This window comes from Oncorhynchus kisutch, linkage group LG6 (genome assembly GCF_002021735.2).
Source record: "Oncorhynchus kisutch isolate 150728-3 linkage group LG6, Okis_V2, whole genome shotgun sequence".
NCBI lineage: Eukaryota > Metazoa > Chordata > Actinopteri > Salmoniformes > Salmonidae > Oncorhynchus > Oncorhynchus kisutch.
The window spans coordinates 54,067,851-54,087,872 of record NC_034179.2 but is presented as its reverse complement, the minus strand read 5'-3'; the positions used below and the strand labels follow the sequence as shown (position 1 = coordinate 54,087,872).

General features: G+C 41.5%; 1 protein-coding gene across 3 annotated transcripts in view; it reads left to right on the top strand.

The window, feature by feature from the left end:
• Positions 1-20,022, top strand: part of LOC109892985 (RAD50 homolog, double strand break repair protein) — a 48,876-nt gene that overhangs the window by 451 nt on the left and 28,403 nt on the right. Inside the window, exons 1-9 of one of the 3 annotated variants that reach the window (XM_031826939.1) lie at positions 6,635-6,751; positions 7,098-7,319; positions 9,656-9,807; positions 10,087-10,170; positions 10,403-10,554; positions 16,741-16,926; positions 17,665-17,869; positions 18,360-18,488; positions 18,862-19,027. In XM_031826939.1, coding sequence (XP_031682799.1) covers positions 9,679-9,807; positions 10,087-10,170; positions 10,403-10,554; positions 16,741-16,926; positions 17,665-17,869; positions 18,360-18,488; positions 18,862-19,027 — 1,051 coding nt within the window. In that variant the 5' untranslated portion in view covers positions 6,635-6,751; positions 7,098-7,319; positions 9,656-9,678. Of the gene's footprint in view, positions 1-6,617; positions 6,752-7,097; positions 7,320-9,655; positions 9,808-10,086; positions 10,171-10,402; positions 10,555-16,740; positions 16,927-17,664; positions 17,870-18,359; positions 18,489-18,861; positions 19,028-20,022 lie in introns of those variants that run through there. The other 2 variants (XM_020485934.2, XM_020485936.2) reach the window with 2 other exon arrangements.

Here is a 20,022-nt window from a genome sequence, read left to right as displayed (position 1 = left end):
TTAAAAAAAATCGTGACAATTATGTTCTTCTCACTCAAAATTATTCTTGCAAGCTCTCAAGTTCAATTTTCACTCTCGACTGGCCTGTGCGCTCACAGGACCCGTCCAATGCTCGCTCGACCACATTACTTCTGTCTCTACTCACGGTTTGCTCATGTAATAGAGCCCCACATTGGAGGTGTCATAATACCCACAAAACCTAGGTCAAGCAGGGAAATGGTTCCAATCATTTCCCCACCATATATTTTTCACATAGGGGATTGTACTGTAGGCTTACCCAGGTGTGATGTTTTGATAACCATGCAAATTTCTCTCACACAATGTGAATTTTATAAATATATTTGCCTCTATTTACTCTCAAATTTGAAAATGTTAATTAGCATCAAAGTTTTTTTTTAAACATGCGAGACTACAAATCCCTGCAGGCTCCTGCACATCATCTCTAGCTGACACATTTGCTAACAGGTATTGTGTCAATTTAAAACTTGCACAAGACAGTTCCCAGAATTGTTTATTTAAAGAAATGTTGCCAATTTATTCATTACTACATTTAGCTAACATTAGATAGTTAATCCAGAGGGATTCTTAACTTTGCCTCTATTCGGCAGTCTTGTCCAGATCATCATGGCATTTGTAGTTCTTTATGATAGCTACATTGTCACAGACCGGCCGTTGCCTGGAATGTATTGAATGAAACTCAGGATCATGTTGTATCATGCGAAAAGTAAAGGGAGATTTAATGTATATTCTTACATCCCTCAGGCTAAAAATAACAAACAAATCATAGTACAGATGGCAATACAGAAGGGCTCTCCCAGGCCCAGAACTGAGTAGACTTGTAGCCCCTCCCCATAGCGCCCAAATAAATACACTTCCCCTCTGTCACAGGTGCAAATCTGTGATCAGAGATAGAGGGAACATAAAGAGAACAAAATGATAATACAGCAAAATGACATCACATACTCTCATTCACACAACTAGTTAAAATTAAGAATAATAATGAAAATATAACTGTAAATTGATGAAATATGGATTATGATACTGACCAGTATATCAAAAGATAAATACAAACACATACACACTTCCACTCTCTCAAACTTCGCCCTCCCATCTAGACAGATACAGTAGTAGGAACCCTGTGAAGGCCTCCTTTTGAACATTTTAGCAGCTAATTAGCATTTCATTTTGGGGGGTAAATACAAGTGAATATATTGATAAAAGTTCCCTTATCCTAGAGTTTTACACGGTTATCAAAACATCATGCCAGTGTAAGCGTACTCGAAACAGCCATGCTTGTTCAATGAACCATAAACAATTAACGAACATGCACCTGTGGAATGGTCGTTAAGACACTAACAGCTTACAGACGGTAGGCACAGTTACGAAAACTTAGGACACTAAAGAGGCCTTTCTACTGACTCTGAAAAACACCAAAAGAAAGATAGATGCCCAGGGTCCCTGCTCATCTGCGTGAATGTGCCGTAGGCATGCCGCAAGGAGGCATGAGGACTGCAGATGTGGCCATGGCAATAAATTGCACTGTCCGTACTGTGAGACGCCTAAGCGTCAGCGCTACAGGGAGACAGGGTGGACAGCTGATCGTCCTCGCAGTGGTAGACCACGTGTAACAACACCTGCACAGGATCGGTACATCTGAACATCACACCTGCGGGACAGGTACCAACTGTCCGAGTTACACCAGCAACGCACAATCCCTCCATCAGTGCTCAGACTGTCCGCAATAGGCTGAAAGAGGCTGGATTGAGGGCTTTTAGACCTGTTGTAAGGCAGGTTCTCACCAGACATCACCGGCAACAACGTCCCCTATGGGCACAAACCCACCGTTGCTGGACCAGACAGGACTGGCAAAAAGTGCTCTTCACTGACGAGTCGTGGTTTTGTCTCACCAGGGGTGAGTGTTTATTGTCGAAGGAATGACCGTTACACCGAGGCCTGTACTCTGGAGCGGGATTGATTTGGAGGTGGAGGGTCCATCATGGTCTGGGGAGGTGTGCTACAGCATCATCAGGCTGAGCTTGTTGTCATTGCAGGCAATCCCAACGCTGTGCGTTACAGGGAAGACATCCTCCTCCCTCATGTGGTACCCTTCCTGCAGGCTCATCCTGACATGACCCTCCAGCATGACAATGCCACCTGCCATACTGCTTGTTCTGTGTGTGATTTCCTGCAAGACAGGAATGTTAGTGTTTTGCCATGGCCAGCAAAGAGCCTGGATCTCAATCCCATTGAGCATGTCTGGGACCTGTTGGATCGGAGGGTGAGGGCTAGGGCCATTTCCCCCAGAAATGTCCGGGAACTTGCAGGTGCCTTGGTGGAAGAGTGTGGTAACACCTCACGGCAAGAACTGGCAAATCTGGTGCAGTCCATAAGGAGGAGATGCACTGCAGTACTTAATGCAGCTGGTGGCCACACCAGATACTGACTGTTACTTTTGATTTTGAACCCACCTTTGTTCAGGGACACATTATTCAATTTCTGTTAGTCACATCTGTGGAACTTGTTCAGTTTATGTCTCAGTTGTTGAATCTTGTTATGTTCATACAAATATTTACACATGTTAAGTTTGCTGAAAATAAATGCAGTTGACAGTGAGAGGACTTTCCTTTTTTTGCTGAGTTTATGACTCATACAGTGGTCCTCTGTGATGTTTCATCTTGCTTGCAAGCAACATCATGAGAACAATGTCTGGATCTTCCTCTTCTACCATGGTGGATGAGTCTAGATCTTCCTCTTCTGCCATGGTGGATGAGCTTCCTTTTCTGGTAAATACAGGGCCATCTCTCTTTCCCAACTGTGCAGACAAGCAGTTTCTTACGTTCTTTAGTGGCCGTGGGGCCTGTTACTTCATCGTCTGCCATGGTAGATGAGTCTGGATCTTTCTCTTCTGCCATAGTGGATGTGTTTGGATCTTCCTGTTCTGACATGGTGGATGAGCTACCTTCTTCTAACGGAATTTGGCAGCTGAAGGCCCTTGTTTTGTCACTGGGTTTCCGGTATGGCCGGCTGAAAGACAAAAAAAAGTTACTTTTACTAGCTAGCTAGGTTGATTACTAAAATGTTAACATCGATATTTAAATACCATAACCCACAGACTTGACTATAGTAACGATACAATAGACTGTGCTTTGGTCTATCTGCACATCTAAAATCCTACTATGTGGATGGGACATTTCTGCTGGAATGGAGGAATTATCTGGAATGCTCAACTAGATGATCAGGACAGTCTAGGGTACAATTTGCCCGAAGAGGTGAAGTATTGTGATGAGCTATAAGGCTGTACTTGTGATTCTAATTCTCAAGAGGAAAGTTAAAACCCTCAGCTGTGAGGTCAAAGAAAAGGAGTGACATGTAGGGATGGAACAAAACGATTTTGGGCACTAGCCAGCAGACCACAAATTCTACCAGCCCAGGTAACATTCAGGTCCTAAATCTGTGGCATGCGATGTTTGCAAATGCAAAATTTCACTGCTGTCAGGCTAGTTTGGCATATTTTCTACTAGCCATTTCACTGCTGTGTCAGGCTAGTTGGGCATATTTTCTACTAGTCATTTCAAATCAAACTTTATTGATCACATACACATGGTTAGCAGATGTTAGTGCGAGTGTAGCGAAATGTTTGTGCTTTTAGTTCCGACCATGCAGTAATATCTAACAAGTAATCTAACAATTTCACAACAACTACCTTTTACACACAAGTGTAAAGGAATGAATAAGAATATGTACATATAAATATATGGATGAGCGATGGCCAAACGGCATAGGCAAGATGCAGTAGATGGTGTGCTGTGTCCGGCTAGTTTGGCACCTTGTCCACTAGCCCATTTTGAAAAGTACTTTCCTCAGGCTAGCTTAATTTCCATCCCTGCTGACATTTCTAACTGACTTCACAGGTCATTTGATTAGTCATGTACAACAGATGCACTCATGGAACAAAACCATTTCTGTGTTTTGTATGGGGATAATATTGAGCCCATAAGTCCTTTGTGGGCTAAGCTAGTCAACTTCTGACTGCACAAACGGTGAGTTAATGTTAACTAGCTAACGTTAGCTAAATATCCCTTCCCTGATGGGCTAATGCTAGCTAGCATGTCATCACATGAAAAAGTATGACTACACAAACCATGAGCTAACGTTAACTAGCTGGCTAGCTTAAAGACGTCAATAAAAAAAGTCATTATGCTGGTGTTCTTTTTACATGTAAGAAGGTAACGTGTGTTGTAAACAGCTACAGCCGGTGGTTATGTAGCTATTTATTTTTTGATGATTAGCTTGAAATGGGCATGGTCGAATTGACTCAGCAACCAAAAACACATTGAACCTACTTTGTAGTATACCCCTCTGGCCAGTGGCCACAACCTATGTCAGGGTTCCTCAATTTACGGCCTGCGGGTGGTTTTATTCGTCCCCCTATTTCTGAGCAAAAAAAAAGGTATAATTGTCAGACATAAGACTATAAAAACACCAGGAAATCAGCTCCAAGTTATTTTTATTTAAGAAATCTGTTCCCAAGTATTCCCACACATAATAGAGAGATACACGTGATCGTATACAAATGTAAGCAATTTTTGAAATGATGATGTTTTAGTCAAATATTGTATCTGTTTGGGCTTCTTGTGGTGAATTTGCAGTCTACAAATTATTTGTAATTGTGTTCTGGTCCCTCAACAAAAAAATCAGCCGGCGGCTGAATCTATTTGATGATCTCTGACCTTTTATTTATTTGACTGTAATTGTGTTCTGGTCCCTCAACAACAAATCAGGCAGCAGCTGAATCTATTTGATGATCTCTGACCTTTTATTTATTTTACTAGGCAAGTCAGTTGAGAACAAATTATTATTCTACAAGCAGTGGGTTAACTGTCTTGTTCAGGAGAAGAACAACAGATTTTCACTTTGGGTTATAAGTCCAACACTCTAACCAATAGGCTACCTGCCACCCTAGGTTGAAGATACCAAGAAAGTACAGCATATCATGAATAAACATGGAGTGGGGCCTTCTGAAAGATCTGGTGAAGGAAAAGATGATGGATAAGAAAAAAAGGAGAAACATTGAAAATGTTTGAGTGAATATGGAATGGAGGATCGCACAGAACTTTTGGAAAAGTTTGAGGAGGAAATGGAACATGACGAGAGTGAGGATGAATTAAATGTGGTGGCAGGTGCAGTGATGACTGCTGAGAATAAGTTGAGTGTAGAGGGAAGCAGTGAGGTGAGGAAGGTGGGCATCAAGTGCAAAAACAGGGATACGATCTCCAGTAGTTCAGTGATGGAACTTGTTGAGATTGAGGGTGAAGTACCTACGGCGAGGCCAAGGATGATAAGGATGATTTTGTCCCAGTGGGAGTGAGATTTGTAGAGAGAATGATTCCTTGCCTTTTGATTGATCCATATGTGGTGTAAGGTTAGGTGGAGGAGAGGTTGGGGACTGTTGAGTTGGTGAAGTAACTCAGAGTGGACTTGTGATGATTTATTGTGTTTCCTCCCAGAGGGAGGAATTGTGAGATTTTGTGAGATTGTGAGATTAGGTACAAGAATTGTGATGTGAATTCTCTCCGGTGCAGGGTGATAACGGTGCAGGGTGATAACGGGGGTGGCATTAAGTGTTGAGGAGGAGCAGTTGAAATGGAAGATTCACGGTGTTTGTAACACCTGCTGTTTGGTGAGACGTCGATCCGGTGGGGAAATAGAGAAGACATTATCTGTCATGCTGAGTCGTCACCAGATAAGGTCAAGGTAGTCAGTTATACCCTGAGAGCTTATGTTCCGAAAAATATTGCAGCAGTATGTAGAAGGGAGATGCCTAGATGTGAGAAGTGTGCAGGAGGGCATGAGACTACCGAATGTGTGGTATCGGTGGAGAAAGTTGTGTGTGTTCGTTTTGGGGGTAATCATGGGGCTGGAGATTGGATGTGTCTGGTGAGAGAGGCAGATTGAGGTTGCCAGTGTTAGAGTAGTACAGGATTCCTGTGAGTAGGCAGAGATGAAGAGAGACTGATGGGAAGTATACATTATGTGCTTCAGTAAAGTGGGCTTTTTAACATTCATAGACATGGTTGTGAATTGTACTGCAGAAATGGATGGCTCGAAAGTCACAGAAAATAGAGGTTGTGGTGGCAGCGGCCGATAATTATTTTTTATTAAACCTTTAATTAACGAGGCAAGTCAGTTTAGAACTAATTATTTTTTACAATGATGGCCTACCAAAAGGCAAAAGGCCTCCTGCGGGGATAGGGGCTGGGATTAAAAATAAATAAAATATAGGACAAACAGGAATTACTTGGGATTGGAAGGATTTACTGCAGAACAGTTGTAAGGGGTGTTGAGTGGTAGTGATATGCCCTCTCACACCGTTGGTCTGGAGTAGGACTAGTCATAGTTAAATATTGGAATGGGTGGTGTGTTTTTTAGAGAGAGGGCAATTTTCATTTTATTTATTAGTTATTATTGTATCAAATAATATAATGTAGGTAGGCTCTGAATGGCCTCACACACCAGTGCAGTACGCACCTAAAAGTTGGATGCGATCTGCCAATCAAATCTCAAAGACGAAAATATCAAGTATTTTTTTCTTCCTAGGCCACAACACATCTTCCCACAGTTTTTTCCTGCCCTCTACTGGACAAAAAAAGTAATAACACCGGTAGTTGCGTTTGATGAGCGGATGCTGCGACGTCACGGTTTTGGTCAGCGCGGCAAGTCTAGTAAGAACTTTCGCTGCTAAAAAAATAAGGTAATTTTTTTCGACATGCTTTATTGTCTCAAGATGCCTCCGTACATTCTTCTCATTGCAATTGTTGGTCTTTCTGTTCACAAATGTTAAATAGTGAAAAGTAATTCGCTGTTGGTCTCTAAGCTAACGTTAGCTTTCGAAGTTTGCTTGCTAGCTAGCTACCAGTAACGTTAGCTTGTTAGACATTATCTGGCCATTGCTGTTGATAAATCACATATGCCCGTGTAGTCCAAAACGATACTGTGCTTTTGCAATGTTTCCAAATGAATAGCTAGCTTCTAGGTTACAATATACAGTGTACAAAACATTTAAGAACACCTCCCTACTATTGAGTTTGCCCTCACAGGTGCCCTCACAGGTGTCAAGGTGTCGAAAGCGTTCCACAGGGATGCTGGCCCAGGTTGACTCCAATGCTTCCCACGGTTGTGTCAAGATGTCTGGATGTCCTTTGGGTGGAAGACCATTCTTAATACACACTGAAAACTGTTGAGCGTGAGAAACCCAGCAGCGTTGCATTTCTTGACACAAGCCGGAGTGCATGGCAGCTACTACCATAATCCATTATAAGGTACTAAGATATGTTGTCTTGCCCGTTCAACGTCTGAATGAAACACACACGCAATCCATGTCTCAATTGTATGAAGTTTTAACTTTTTGGCCAACCCGACCAAATTCACATAGGAAGGTGAGTTCTAGATGTTTTTTATTTTAATTGAAGTTAAGTCTAGGAAAGGGTAGGTGTGTTCTGTTCGCTATTTGCGTTCTTTTTTTCTCTTTTTTTTTTACACCAACCTTAAACAGTAGAAAATACAATATTTTAGGTTATGGAAAATATATTTCACAGCTGTTTGGATTGTACAATGATAATCTACACTATGCAAAACAAGTTGTATTTGTCACATGTGCTGAATACAACCTTACAGTGAAATGCTTACTTACAAGACATTAACCAACAATGCAGTTAACACTTATTTTTCTAAAGTGAAAAATAGTGTCTTTGGAAAGTATTCAGACCCTTGACTTTTTCCACATTGTTAGGTTACAGCCTTATTTTAAAATTGATGAAAAAAAACAATCTACACACAAATACCCTGTAATGACAAAGCAAAAACAGGTTTTTACAAATGTATTAAAATTATTCAGGCCCTTTACTCAGTAATTTGTTGAAGTACCTTTGGCAGTGATTACAGCCTTGAGTGTTCTTGGTTAGGACACTACAAGCTTGGCACACTTGTATTTGGGGAGTTTCTTGCATTCTTCTCTGCAGATCCTCTCAAGCTCTGTCAGGTTGGATGGGGTTCGTGGCTGTACAGCTATTTTCAGTTCTCTCCAAAGAGATGCTCGAACAGGTTCAAGTCCGGGCTCTGGCTGGGTCACTCAAGGACATTCAGATACTTGTCCTGAAGCCACTCCTGTTGTGTCTTGGCTGTGTGCTTAGTGTCGTTGTCCTGTTGGAAGGTGAACCTTCACTCCAGTCTGAGGTCCTGAGCAGGTTTTCGTCAAGGATCTCTCTGTACTTTGCTCTGTTCATCTTTGCCCGATACTGACTCGTCTTCCAGTCACTGCCGTGAAAAACATCCCCACAGCATGATGCTGCCACCACCATGTGTCACCATAGGGATGGTGCTTGGTTTCCTCCATACATGACGGTTGGCATTCAGGCCAAAGATGATCACGTTTCTCATGGTCTGAGTGTCTTTAGGTGCCTTCTGGCAAACTCCAAGTGGGCTGTCATGTCCCTTTTACTGAAGAGTGTCTTCCTTTGGGCCACTCTACTATAAAGGCTTGATTGGTGGAGCGCTGTAGAGATGGTTGTCCTTTTGGAAGGTTCTCCCATCTTCACAGAGGAACTCTGGAGCTCTGTCAGAGGGAATATTGGGTTCTTGGTCACCTCCCTGACCAAGGCCCTTCTCCCCCAATTGCTCAGTTTGGCTAGGCAGCCAGGAAGTGTCTTGGGGGTTCCAAACTTCTTCCATTTAAGAATGGAGGCCACTGTGTTCCTAGGGACCTTCAATGCTGCAGACATTTTTTGGTACCCTTCCCCAGATCTGTGCCTCAACACAATCCTGTCTCGACCACTACGGACAAGTACTTCAACCTCATGGCTTGGTTTTTGCTCTGACATGCACTGTAAACTGTGGGACCTTATATAGACGTGTGTGCCTTTCCAAATCATGTCCAATCTTTTGGCTTTACCATAATTGGACCCCAATGAAAAGGTACAAACATTTTCATGGATGATCAATGGAAACAACATGCACCTGAGCTCAATTTTGTCGCATAGCAAAGGGTCTGAATACTTCTGTATATAAGGTATTTCTGTTGGTTTTAAAAAAATACATTTTCAACAATGTTTGAACCTGCTTTTACTTTGTCATTATGGGGTATTGTGTGTAGATTCCTGAGCTTTTTTTTTTACATTTAAATTTCATAATTTTTTAATATGTTATTCTTTCATCCATTTTAGAGGAACCAAAACAAAGTGGAAAAGGGCAAGGGGTCTGAATACTTTCTGAAGGCACTGTACATGCTTGTTTTGTCATTTGAAATTAGACACTAGAATTTTAGGAAATGGCGGAGCGATTTCTGCATAGTGCAGCTTTCACCTGTCTCCTCCATCATCTACACTGATTGAAGTGGACATCAATAAGGGGTCATAGCTTTCTCCTGGTCAGTCTGTCATGGAAAGGGCAGGTGTTCTTAATGTTTTGTACACTGGGTGGAGCTAAACACATTACACCGCAGGATAGGTTAGATAGCGAACGTTCCACAAAGATTTGACCCAAACTGTCAGTGGGGTCACACGAGACTAGGGGGTGTTTTCACCCATTCGGTAATTAAATTACTTTTGCTATTAGAAGTTGGCATCTGCTGAGAATGCTCATTTAAGCTCTTGTTCCCCAGCTGAACCCAATAAAGGTGCAAAGATGTCCAGAATTGAGAAGATGAGCATCCTCGGTGTGAGGAGCTTTGGAGTGGAAGACAAAGACAAACAAGTCATATCATTCTTTAATCCCTTGACTGTGTTAGTGGGACCCAATGGTGCTGGTAAAACGGTAGGTTGCATGAGATTTATACAACTTGTATGCTGCCCTGCAACAAAAAAAGTTAGTATAACATTACATTAATTGACATTACCATAGAAAGGGATCATTAGCCAATAAATGCAAAACCTTATCACACTTCTTGATGGTATAGTGGGTGCGAGATGCACAGTATTGCATGATTTTTGACCTAGCCTGCTTCTATTGGTTGGTGTGCATTGCAGACAGTTAGCTATGCTGGTAGATTCAAGGACTTATTTTAATCCTCTTTTTTTCCTCCTCTGGCCACAGACTATCATTGAGTGTCTGAAGTATGTAACAGCTGGTGAATTTCCCCCAGGAAGCAAAGGGAATACATTTGTTCATGATCCAAAGGTGAGGACCTCTGTCTGTCTTGGTTGGCATTGCAAGTGAGTTTGTTTATACATCAATGCAAAGCAGAGAAATATGAATGTTTGTCAACATTATTCATAACAAAGGCCTGGAGGTTTTTTCTCGTCAGCGAAAACCCAGGACTCGTTTTTATAGCATCCTCCGTGGCATACACAGTTCCTAGGCCCTGGTTGTCATGCATAAGATGTACCTAATATTGCCTTTGGTGTGTTAGGATGCTCATGAGACTGACGTGCGAGCTCAGATCCGACTGCAGTTCACCGATCTAAATGGAGAGAAGGTGGCAGTTCAAAGGTCCATGCAGGCAACACAGAAGGGCAAGAAGACTGAGTTCAGAAGTCTGGAGGGGGTCATCACCAGGATCAAGTGAGTTTAAGTGTTACTCTACCTTAACCACAGAATATGTTAAAGAGAAGTGGTAGGCACTATATTATACACAGGACCGGCCCACCCATTTGGCAGGTGCCTAGGGTCGAAAGTTGACGAGGGGGACATTTTCCGAGCTAAGCTGATTGACACACCTCCAACAACACAACGCGACACATAATTTTCTCCGAAAACATATACACATTATATGGACTAGGGATATACATTTTTGTCAATTTTGCCGCCGACTAATTGACCCTCAACCCGTCAAACAAACGGTAAAAAAAGAAGTCCTTACAGTAAAATGACGTGACCAACAGAACATACTATCAGAGATCTGTATATAATGACGAGATGCTTATATTTCCGCCCTAGCAATGTAAGTCTTCCCAAGGCGGGATGGCAGGCAACAAGCTTAGGCCCAAAATAAGCCCATAGAAACACATTGGGCTTATTTTGGACTCTTGCTTCGCCTCTGATACGATGCATGCATACAAGGACCGGACATTTTTTGTTAAGAGCTTAATGGAAACAATAGCAAGCCTATCGTCTTAGTCAAAAGGATATAACCTATTATTGAACATGCAACTACTGTAATGAAGCAACTAATAAAATGCAATTAGTGGAAAACACAGTTCTAAACAGCGTACCTAATATAAGCAGTTCCATATGTGACACAACATTTTAGGCATTTAGTAGATGCTCTTATCCAGAGCGACTTAGGCACTTAACCCTAATTTCTCCTCTTTCTCAAGGGCACATCAACATATATTTCACCTAGTCGGCTTAGGTATTCGAATTGGCAACCCTTAGGTTATTGGCCCAACACTCTTAACCGCTAGGGTACCTGCCACACCTAAACCATGCTTGTTCTCTATTTTTACATTTACATTTTTGTCATTTAGCAGACGCTCTTATCCAGAGCGACTTACACTAGTGAGTTAATACATTTTCTTACTTTTTTCGTACTGGTCGCCCATAGGAATCGAGCCCACAACCCTGACATTGCAAGAGCCATGCTTTACCAACTGAGCCACACGGGACTCTATCTAAAGTCATGTAGCCTACAGGCTAGTCTTTATTATGTGTTTTTTCTGTAGCCTATAGACTGGAGACCGTATTTATGACAATGTTATGAGACAGACATTTATTTTTGTATTTTCTTTACATCACACATATTAGGGTTGTAACGATTCACCGCTACGCAACAGTCCCGGTTCAGATGTGTAAGATGGGAGTACATTGGTCCGTGAGAGCCCCAAACCAATCCAAATGCAACATGCATTGGTCAGAAAATCTATTCAAATGTTACGAATCGCCCATTCACCAATTTTTATTGGGGCTCAAATGTATTTATTTCTTCCTTCCGAAAATACAGCTGTCCTTTCCATCAGTGTTGAACTTATCGCATAATTATGTTGACAGTCATTGATCTACAAGTCATTTTTCATGCTGAAAAATCCCAGGCAATATTAGTAGCCTAGTCGAACAGCTTGCTTCGATTGGTGACCATCGAGAGCGTCACCTTCGGCATTCAAATGTTTATAAAATGGCTTGCGCAAAGTTAAGCTTTATTAGTTGAGCGTGACAACCAATATACAGTTGACGTCGGAAGTTTAGATACGTGGCTTTCGACCTTCGTCTCTCCCGAGCCCGTATGGGAGTTGTAGCGATGAGACAAGATAGTAACTACTAACAATTGGATACCACGAAAAGAAGGTAAAATTGACCGTTTTTTTTTTAGGTGCCCAATAATTATTTCCATGATTCCAACAATTTCCCCCAAGTGTTTTGTTCAATTTCGCAAGTCAAATCAAAATATTAAGTTTTTTTTTTGCTCATATCATGCAGCCCTACATGTTGATGTCAGGACTCTGTCAAGTTCTTCCACACCGATCTCTGGGGCATTGTCATGCTGAAAAAGGAAAGGGCCATTCCCAAACTGTTGCCACAGAGTAGGAAGCACATAATCATCTAGAATGTCATTGTATGCTGTAGTGTTAAGATTTCTGTTCACTGGAAATGTAACAGTGTAACAGTATAGCTTCGTCCCTCTCCTCACTCCTCCCTGGGCTCGAACCAGCAACACAACGACAACAGCCACCACATCGAAGCAGCGTTACCCATGCAGTGCAAGGGAAACAACCACCCCAGGGCTCAGAGCGAGTGAAGTTTGAAACGCTATTGGAGCGCGCTAACTAGCCAGCCATTTCACTTCGGTCACACCAGCCTCATCTCAGGAGTCATAAACAGCGCAATGCTTGACGCACAACGAAGAGCTGCAGGCAAAACGCACGAAAGTGCTGTTTGAATGAATGTTTACGCACCTGCTTCTGCCTACCACCGCTCAGTCAGATACTTAGATACTTGTATGCTTGTATGCTCAGTCAGATTATATGCAACACAGGACACACTAGGTAATATGATCAACCATGTGTAGTTAACTAGTGATTATGATTGTTTTTTATAAGAAGTTTAATGCTAGCTAGCAACTTACCTTGGCTTACTGCATTTGCGTAACAGGCAGTCAGTCTCCTTGTGGAGTGCAACGAAAGAGAAGCAGGTCGTTATTGCGTTGGACTAGTTAACTGTAAGGTTGCAAGATTGGATCCCCCGAAATGACAAGGTGAAAATCTGTCTTTCTGCCCCTGAACGAGGCAGTTAACCCACCGTTCCTAGGCCGTCATTGAAAATAAGAATATGTTTTTAACTGACTTGCCTAGTTAAATAAAGTTTTTTTTTGTGCCCAAAAATACCGATGTCCGATTATTATGAAAACTTGAAATCGGCCCCCAAGTAATCGGCCATTCCGATTAATCGGTCGACCTCTAATCTGCACGCACAGTGAGACGAAGACTTTTTGGAAGATGGCCTGGTGTCAAGAAGGGCAGCAAAGAAGCCACTTCTCTCCAGGAAAAACATCAGGACACATCAGTACTGATATTCTGCAGAAGGTACAGGGATTGGACTGCTGCGGACTGAGGTAGTAATTTTCTCTGAATCCCCTTTCCGATTGTTTGGGGCATCCGGAAAAAATATTGTCCGGAGAAGACGAGGTGAGTGCTACCATCAGTCCTGTGTCATGCCAACAGTAAAGCATTCTGAGACTATTCATGTGTGGGGTTTCTTTTCAGCCAAGGGAGTGGGCTCGCTCACAATTTTGCCTAAGAACACAGCCATGAATAAAGAATGGTACCAACACATCCTCCGAGAGCAACTTCTCCCAACCATCCAGGAACAGTTTGGTGACGAATGCCTTTTCCAGCATGGTGGAGCACCTTGCCGTAAGGCAAAAGTGAAAACTACGTGGCTCGGGGAACAAAACATCGATATTTTGGGTCCATGGCCAGGAAACTCCCCAGACCTTAATCTCATTGAGAATTTGTGGTCAATCCTCAAGAGGCGGGAGGACAAACATCTGACAAACTCCAAGCATTGATTATGCAAGAAAGGGCTGCCATCATTCAGGTTGTGGCCCAGAAGTTAATTGACAGCATGCCAGGGCGGATTGCAGAGGTCTTGAAAAAGAAGGGTCAACACTGTAAATATTGACTCTTTGCATCAACTTCATGTAATGGTCAAAAGTATTTGACACTTATGAAATACTTGTAATTATACTTCAGTATTCCATAGTAACATCTGACAAAAATATCTAAAGATACTGAAGCAGCAAACTTTGGAAATTAAAATTTGTCCTCAACTTTTGGCCACGACTGTACATGATTCCATATGTGTTATTTCATAGTTTTGATGTCTTCCCTATTATTCTACAATGTGAAAAATAAAGATAAACCTTGAATGAGTAGGTGTGTCAACTTTTGACTGGTACTGTATAGTGATGCACCAATATGACATTTTTGGTCTTTTCCGATATAAATAAATAAAATAAAGCCAATACCGATATTTACAATGTTAGTTGCCTTTTTAAGCATTCTAGAACAGTTAAATAGTTAAAACACACACATGGACGCAGCGGTCTAAGGCACTGCGTCTGTGCAAGAGTATCACATCCGGCCGGGATTGGGAGTCCCATAGTGCGGCGCACAATTGGCCCAGTGTTGTCCGGGCCGTCATTGTAAGTATGAATTTGTTCTTAACTGACTTGTCTAGTTAAATAAAGGTTACACACACCCTGGCCAAAAAGTAATTTTATTGGCATTGACGTATGTCCCCATTAACAGAAACATAATCAAAACCTATTTATTTCACTTACTTGCTGTGCTGTTACTTTGTTCAGTCGTTTCATTTTCAACCAGGATTTCTATGGAAAGCCGTTTGGGTCATTGCGTGTGAGAAAAGATACATGACACTTGTTTCAGTAGCTAGCTAGGTATCATCTAAAATAACCCTAATTTATAAGACCGTTATTTGATTAATGGTGGTCGGACCATCTATGTAAAGCTAGCAACAATAAGGACTAGCCACAATAGTGGACTTTGTGGTTAGCCTTCAAAATAGAAGTATGGCATAATTGTACTATTTGTATTCATTTGCGTTACTGTAAATTACACACTATTTTATTTTGAAGGCAAACTGCAAATTCCACTATTGTGCCTAATCCTTATTGTGGCTAGCTTCACAACTCAACCTGGTGCGGTCGAGCCTCACTAGCCAGATGAAACTAGCTGGCAGCTTATAAAGTTAGCTTTGGGCAACAGGGTTAAGTTGCTGACTGGCTATTTATTTTCATGAACAGAAGTTCAATTTCAATAGGCGAACAACAAGTGGCAAACTAGCTAATACTTCATCACAAGGATTCCTGAATCATTGCTAAGAATAATGAAAATGACTGCAGTTTCTACTGGTCATTGTTTTCAGGCTGTTTGTATTGGTGCTAGCTAGATAGCAAGCTACCCCAGAAGTTGCGGTTGAACAAATTATGCTTTATTGCCAACACTATTGTAAACGCATCGTTCATAGCCGGTGTTTGCTTGTTTGCAGACTTTTCTGTACAGCTTTGACAGTGCTACTGTATCTTTTTTGACATGCAAAGACCCAAATGGCGTTCCATAGTATATATGTCGTGGCGCTAATAGCAGTGACGCTATTACTGTGAAAAAATGGAGCACTTGGTAGTGTGTACTGGGGCTCGACCAGTCAGCGAAAGCCAACATCACCCACGACAGAGAACAGTTGATTGTCAAGGGCAATGAATTCCATTATCTTGGCTTTAATGGATTTCGCCTTTGAGTTGTCTCGCTGAAATTATTACTCTTTCAAATGACTGCTCGATCCACACAGCAGACATTGTGAGCTAGTTTAGGAATGCTGTGTTGCAGATATAGCGCAATATTTTACATGGCGTCATTACATCATGTACCTACGTTATATAGGTATGCACGTCAGCTTTGAAATCGGTTTTGCACATCGGGCGTCATACTAGACATTGGCATTTTTATCTAATATCGTCCGATTCCGATATGTTCACCGATATATCGTGCATCCATAGTACTCTATATACACTACCGTTCAAAAGTTTGGGGTCACTTAGAAATGTCTTCTTTTTTTAAAGAAAAGCACACTGATGTACTTGTCTTTTGCTCAGTTGTACACTGGGGACTCCCACTCTTTCTATTCTGGTTAGAGACCGCTTGCGCTGTTCTGTGAAGGGAGTAGTCCAGTGTTGTATGAAAACTTCAGTTTCTTGGCAATTTCTCGCATTGAATAGCCTTCATTTCTCAGAACAACAATAGACTGATGGAGTTTCAGAAGAAAGTTCTGTTTCTGGACATTTTGAGCCTATAATCAAACAAACAAATACTGATGCTCCAGATACTCAACTAGTCTAAAGAAAGCCAGTTTTATTGCTGCTTTAAATCGCCACAACGGTTTTCAGCTAAGCTAACATAATTGCAAAAGTGTTTTCTAATGACCAATTAGCCTTTTAAAATTATAAACTTGTATTAGCTAACACAGCGTGCCATTGGAACACAGGAGTGATGGTTTCTGATAATGGGCCTCTGTACACGTATGTATATATCCCATTAAAATCAGCCATTTCCAGCTACAATAGTAATTTACAAAATTAACAATGTCTAAATTGTATTTCTGATCATTTTGTTATTTTAATGAACAAAAAATGTGCCTTTCTTTTAAAAACAAGTACATTTCTAAGTTACCCCAAACTTTTGAAGGTGTGTGTTTTTGAATGCACTGGACCTTTTTTAAACGTTGATGCTTTCCCAGGCATGGAGAGAAGGTGAGCCTGAGCTCCAAATGTGCAGAGCTGGACAGAGAGATGATCTCAGCCCTGGGTGTGTCTAAAGCTGTCCTCGACCATGTCATCTTTTGTCACCAAGAGGAGTCCAACTGGCCCCTGGGAGAAGGGAAGCCCCTCAAGAACAAATTTGATGCTATCTTCTCAGCCACAAGGTACTCTTAGAGTAGTGTTGTTCAGTCACACTTCTGCCCATTTTATTGGAACTTAGCTGTCTTTTCTGTGGTTAGTATTGCTTTACTCACAACAGCATGTTAGCTACTGCTACTCTCTGTTCATCATATATGCATAGCCACTTTAATCATATCTACATGTACATACTACCTCAATCAACCTGACTATCTGGTGTCTGTATGTAGCCTCGCTACATTTTATAGCCTCGCTACTGTATATAGCCTGTCTTTTTACTGTTTGTTTCTTTACTTACCTATCTACACTTGTTGTATTCGGCGCACCTGACAAATAAACTTTTGATTTCACCAGGGAATTTAATTTGAAATTCTTATTCAATTCTTGAATTTGAATTAGACAGTTGAATTGATTTGTAAAAATATGAATATTTGGAAATTAATTGAATTGGGATTCAATATTATCAAAAATTTACTCCACGGTTTGTTTCCACTTGTATCTATATTTCCAGTATAGCAAAGCTGTTTCAAGCGTGACATGATCAGCCTGAAAGCCTAAGGGAATTAAATTGGAATTAGTGGAATTGTTGGGGATCGTATTGAATTGGGAATGGAATTTATGGAATTGAGAGGAATTTGAATTAAATGGAATTTATAGCGAGAGGTATTTTAAATAGATTAGGAATTTGTGGAATTAACTCCAACCCTGATGGATATAAAGGATTTAGCTGTGAACCAACAATTTTCCCTCCCTCCCCTTGTCAGGTACATCAAGGTGCTGGAGACGCTGAGGCAGCTGATGCTCAAGCAGTCTAACGAGGTGAGAGAGTGCCAGGTGGAGCTGAAGTTCCTGAAGCTGAACAAGGAGAAAGCCCTCGAGATCAGGGAGCTGCTTGCCAGCAAGGAGACCCAGCTGGCCTCCTCCAAAGATGCCGTACAGAAGATAGAGGGCCAGATCGAACCCCTGGAGGTGTGACCTCTTCCATAGATAATTAGTTCTAGACAAGATGAATGGTTTACATCTTTATTTTTATTTTTTTATTTTTTTTATTTCACCTTTATTTAACCAGGTAGGCTAGTTGAGAACAAGTTCTCATTTGCAACTGCGACCTGGCCAAGATAAAGCATAGCAGTGTGAGCATACAACAAAGAGTTACACATGGAGTAAACAATTAACAAGTCAATAACACAGTAGAAAACGAAGGGGGGGTCTATATACAATGTGTGCAAAAGGCATGAGGAGGTAGGCAAATAATTACAATTTTGCAGATTAACACTGGAGTGATAAAAGATCAGATGGTCATGTACAGGTAGAGATATTGGTGTGCAGAAGAGCAGAAAAGTAAGTGTTTTATAGATCGTTATTTAGAAGCCAATTTATCCATTTTAAATGTAGGCATGCAATGGAAAAGGTCTAGATTTATACCGCTTTTTAAGTATTTCTACCTGTTTTATTTCAGAACCGACTGGTTGACATTGATGAGAATCTGGGAAAAGTGATGAAACTCGACAACGACATCAAGGCTTTAGACAGCAGGAAGAAGCAGATGGAGGAAGACAACCAGGAACTGGAGGAGAAAATGGAGCAGGTGTGACAGACGCATTTCACCAGAACACTATTCCATTCACATCAATGGAGAACACCTTTATAAGTGTGTTTGTGAGCCCAACACCTGCTAACAAAGAACCAATTGTCCATTTTGAGAAGAGCTTAATTAGCGTATAGGAAAAGCACTATAATCTCAGTGCTATTAGATAACGAATTGGACTCTGCAGCTTTAAATTTACAGATGACAAGTCGGTACAGTACAGATCTTTATTCAGACAATATCTTGTAACATTTTGGAACTCTCTCCCTTTCATGCATCTTTCCTTAATGGTTGTGTCTGGCATTTCCAAGACCTGTTCCAATCCATCTGTGTGGCCTGTGTAACTAAAGCCTTGTTGTGTGGCCGAACTCAGGTGTTCCAGGGCTCAGATGAGCAGCTGCAGGAGATGTACCAAAATCACCAGAGGACAGTGAAGGAGAAGGAGAAGAGGTTTACAGAGTGCCAGAGGGAGATGGAACGAGCCGTGAGAGAGTGCCAGAGACTCAACCGCCTCCAGTCCGACCTTCTAGTAGAACAAGGTGTGACATTGGAGTGACTACACTATAACCATGAAGAGTTCTATGTTGGTGCATATAAGTCATGTTATATTTTAGTTTGTCAGTGTTTATTTGCTTTATCGATGCGCTAGACCAGGGGTCTCCAACCTTTTCTAGTATGTGAGCTACTAAAATGTAAAAATACTTATTGCGAGCTTTCAAATCGGCACATTTTTATTTTCTTTACCCTGCAGCTCTTTCCCGGTCCTTGGTGTATAAGACATGTTTTTTTTTCTGTTGTATTCTCAATATTACAATTATTCATAGAGAAACAACAAAAGCGAAAGGTGGAAGAGTCCATTTCATTGCTTAAAGATAAATTCCAGATTTATTTTGAAAGTTATAAATCTTGAACTTGATTTCTGACATGCAAAACATTTTTAATATGACACGGTTTTTGGGGGAAGTCTGTACCACCCACAAGATGGAAAGGAAGACCCAGAGTTACCTCTGCTGCAGAGGATAAGTTTGAGAGTTAACTTCACCTCAGATTGCAGCCCAAATAAATGCTTCACAGAGTTCAAGAAACCGATACATCTCAACATCAAGTGTTCAGAGGAGACTGTGTGAACCACCAATAAGAAGAGATTTGCTTGAGCCAAGAACCGGGAGCAATGGACATTAGACCAGTGGAAATCTATCCTTTGGTTTGGGGTCCAAATTGGAGATTTTTGGTTCCAACCGATGTGTCTTTGTGAGATGCAGTGTAGGTGAACAGATGATATCCGCATGTGTAGTTCCCACTGTGAACCATGGATGATGAAGTGTTATGGTGTGGGGATGGTGACACTAGCAATGATTTATTTAGAATTCAAAGCACACTTAATCAGCATGGCTACCGCATGGTTTGTGCTTAGTGGGACTACCATTTTTTATTCAACAGGACAGTGACCCAAAACATACCCCCAGGCTGTGTAAGGGCTATTTGACCAAGGAGAGTGGTGGAGTGCTGCATCAGATGACCTGACCTCCACGAT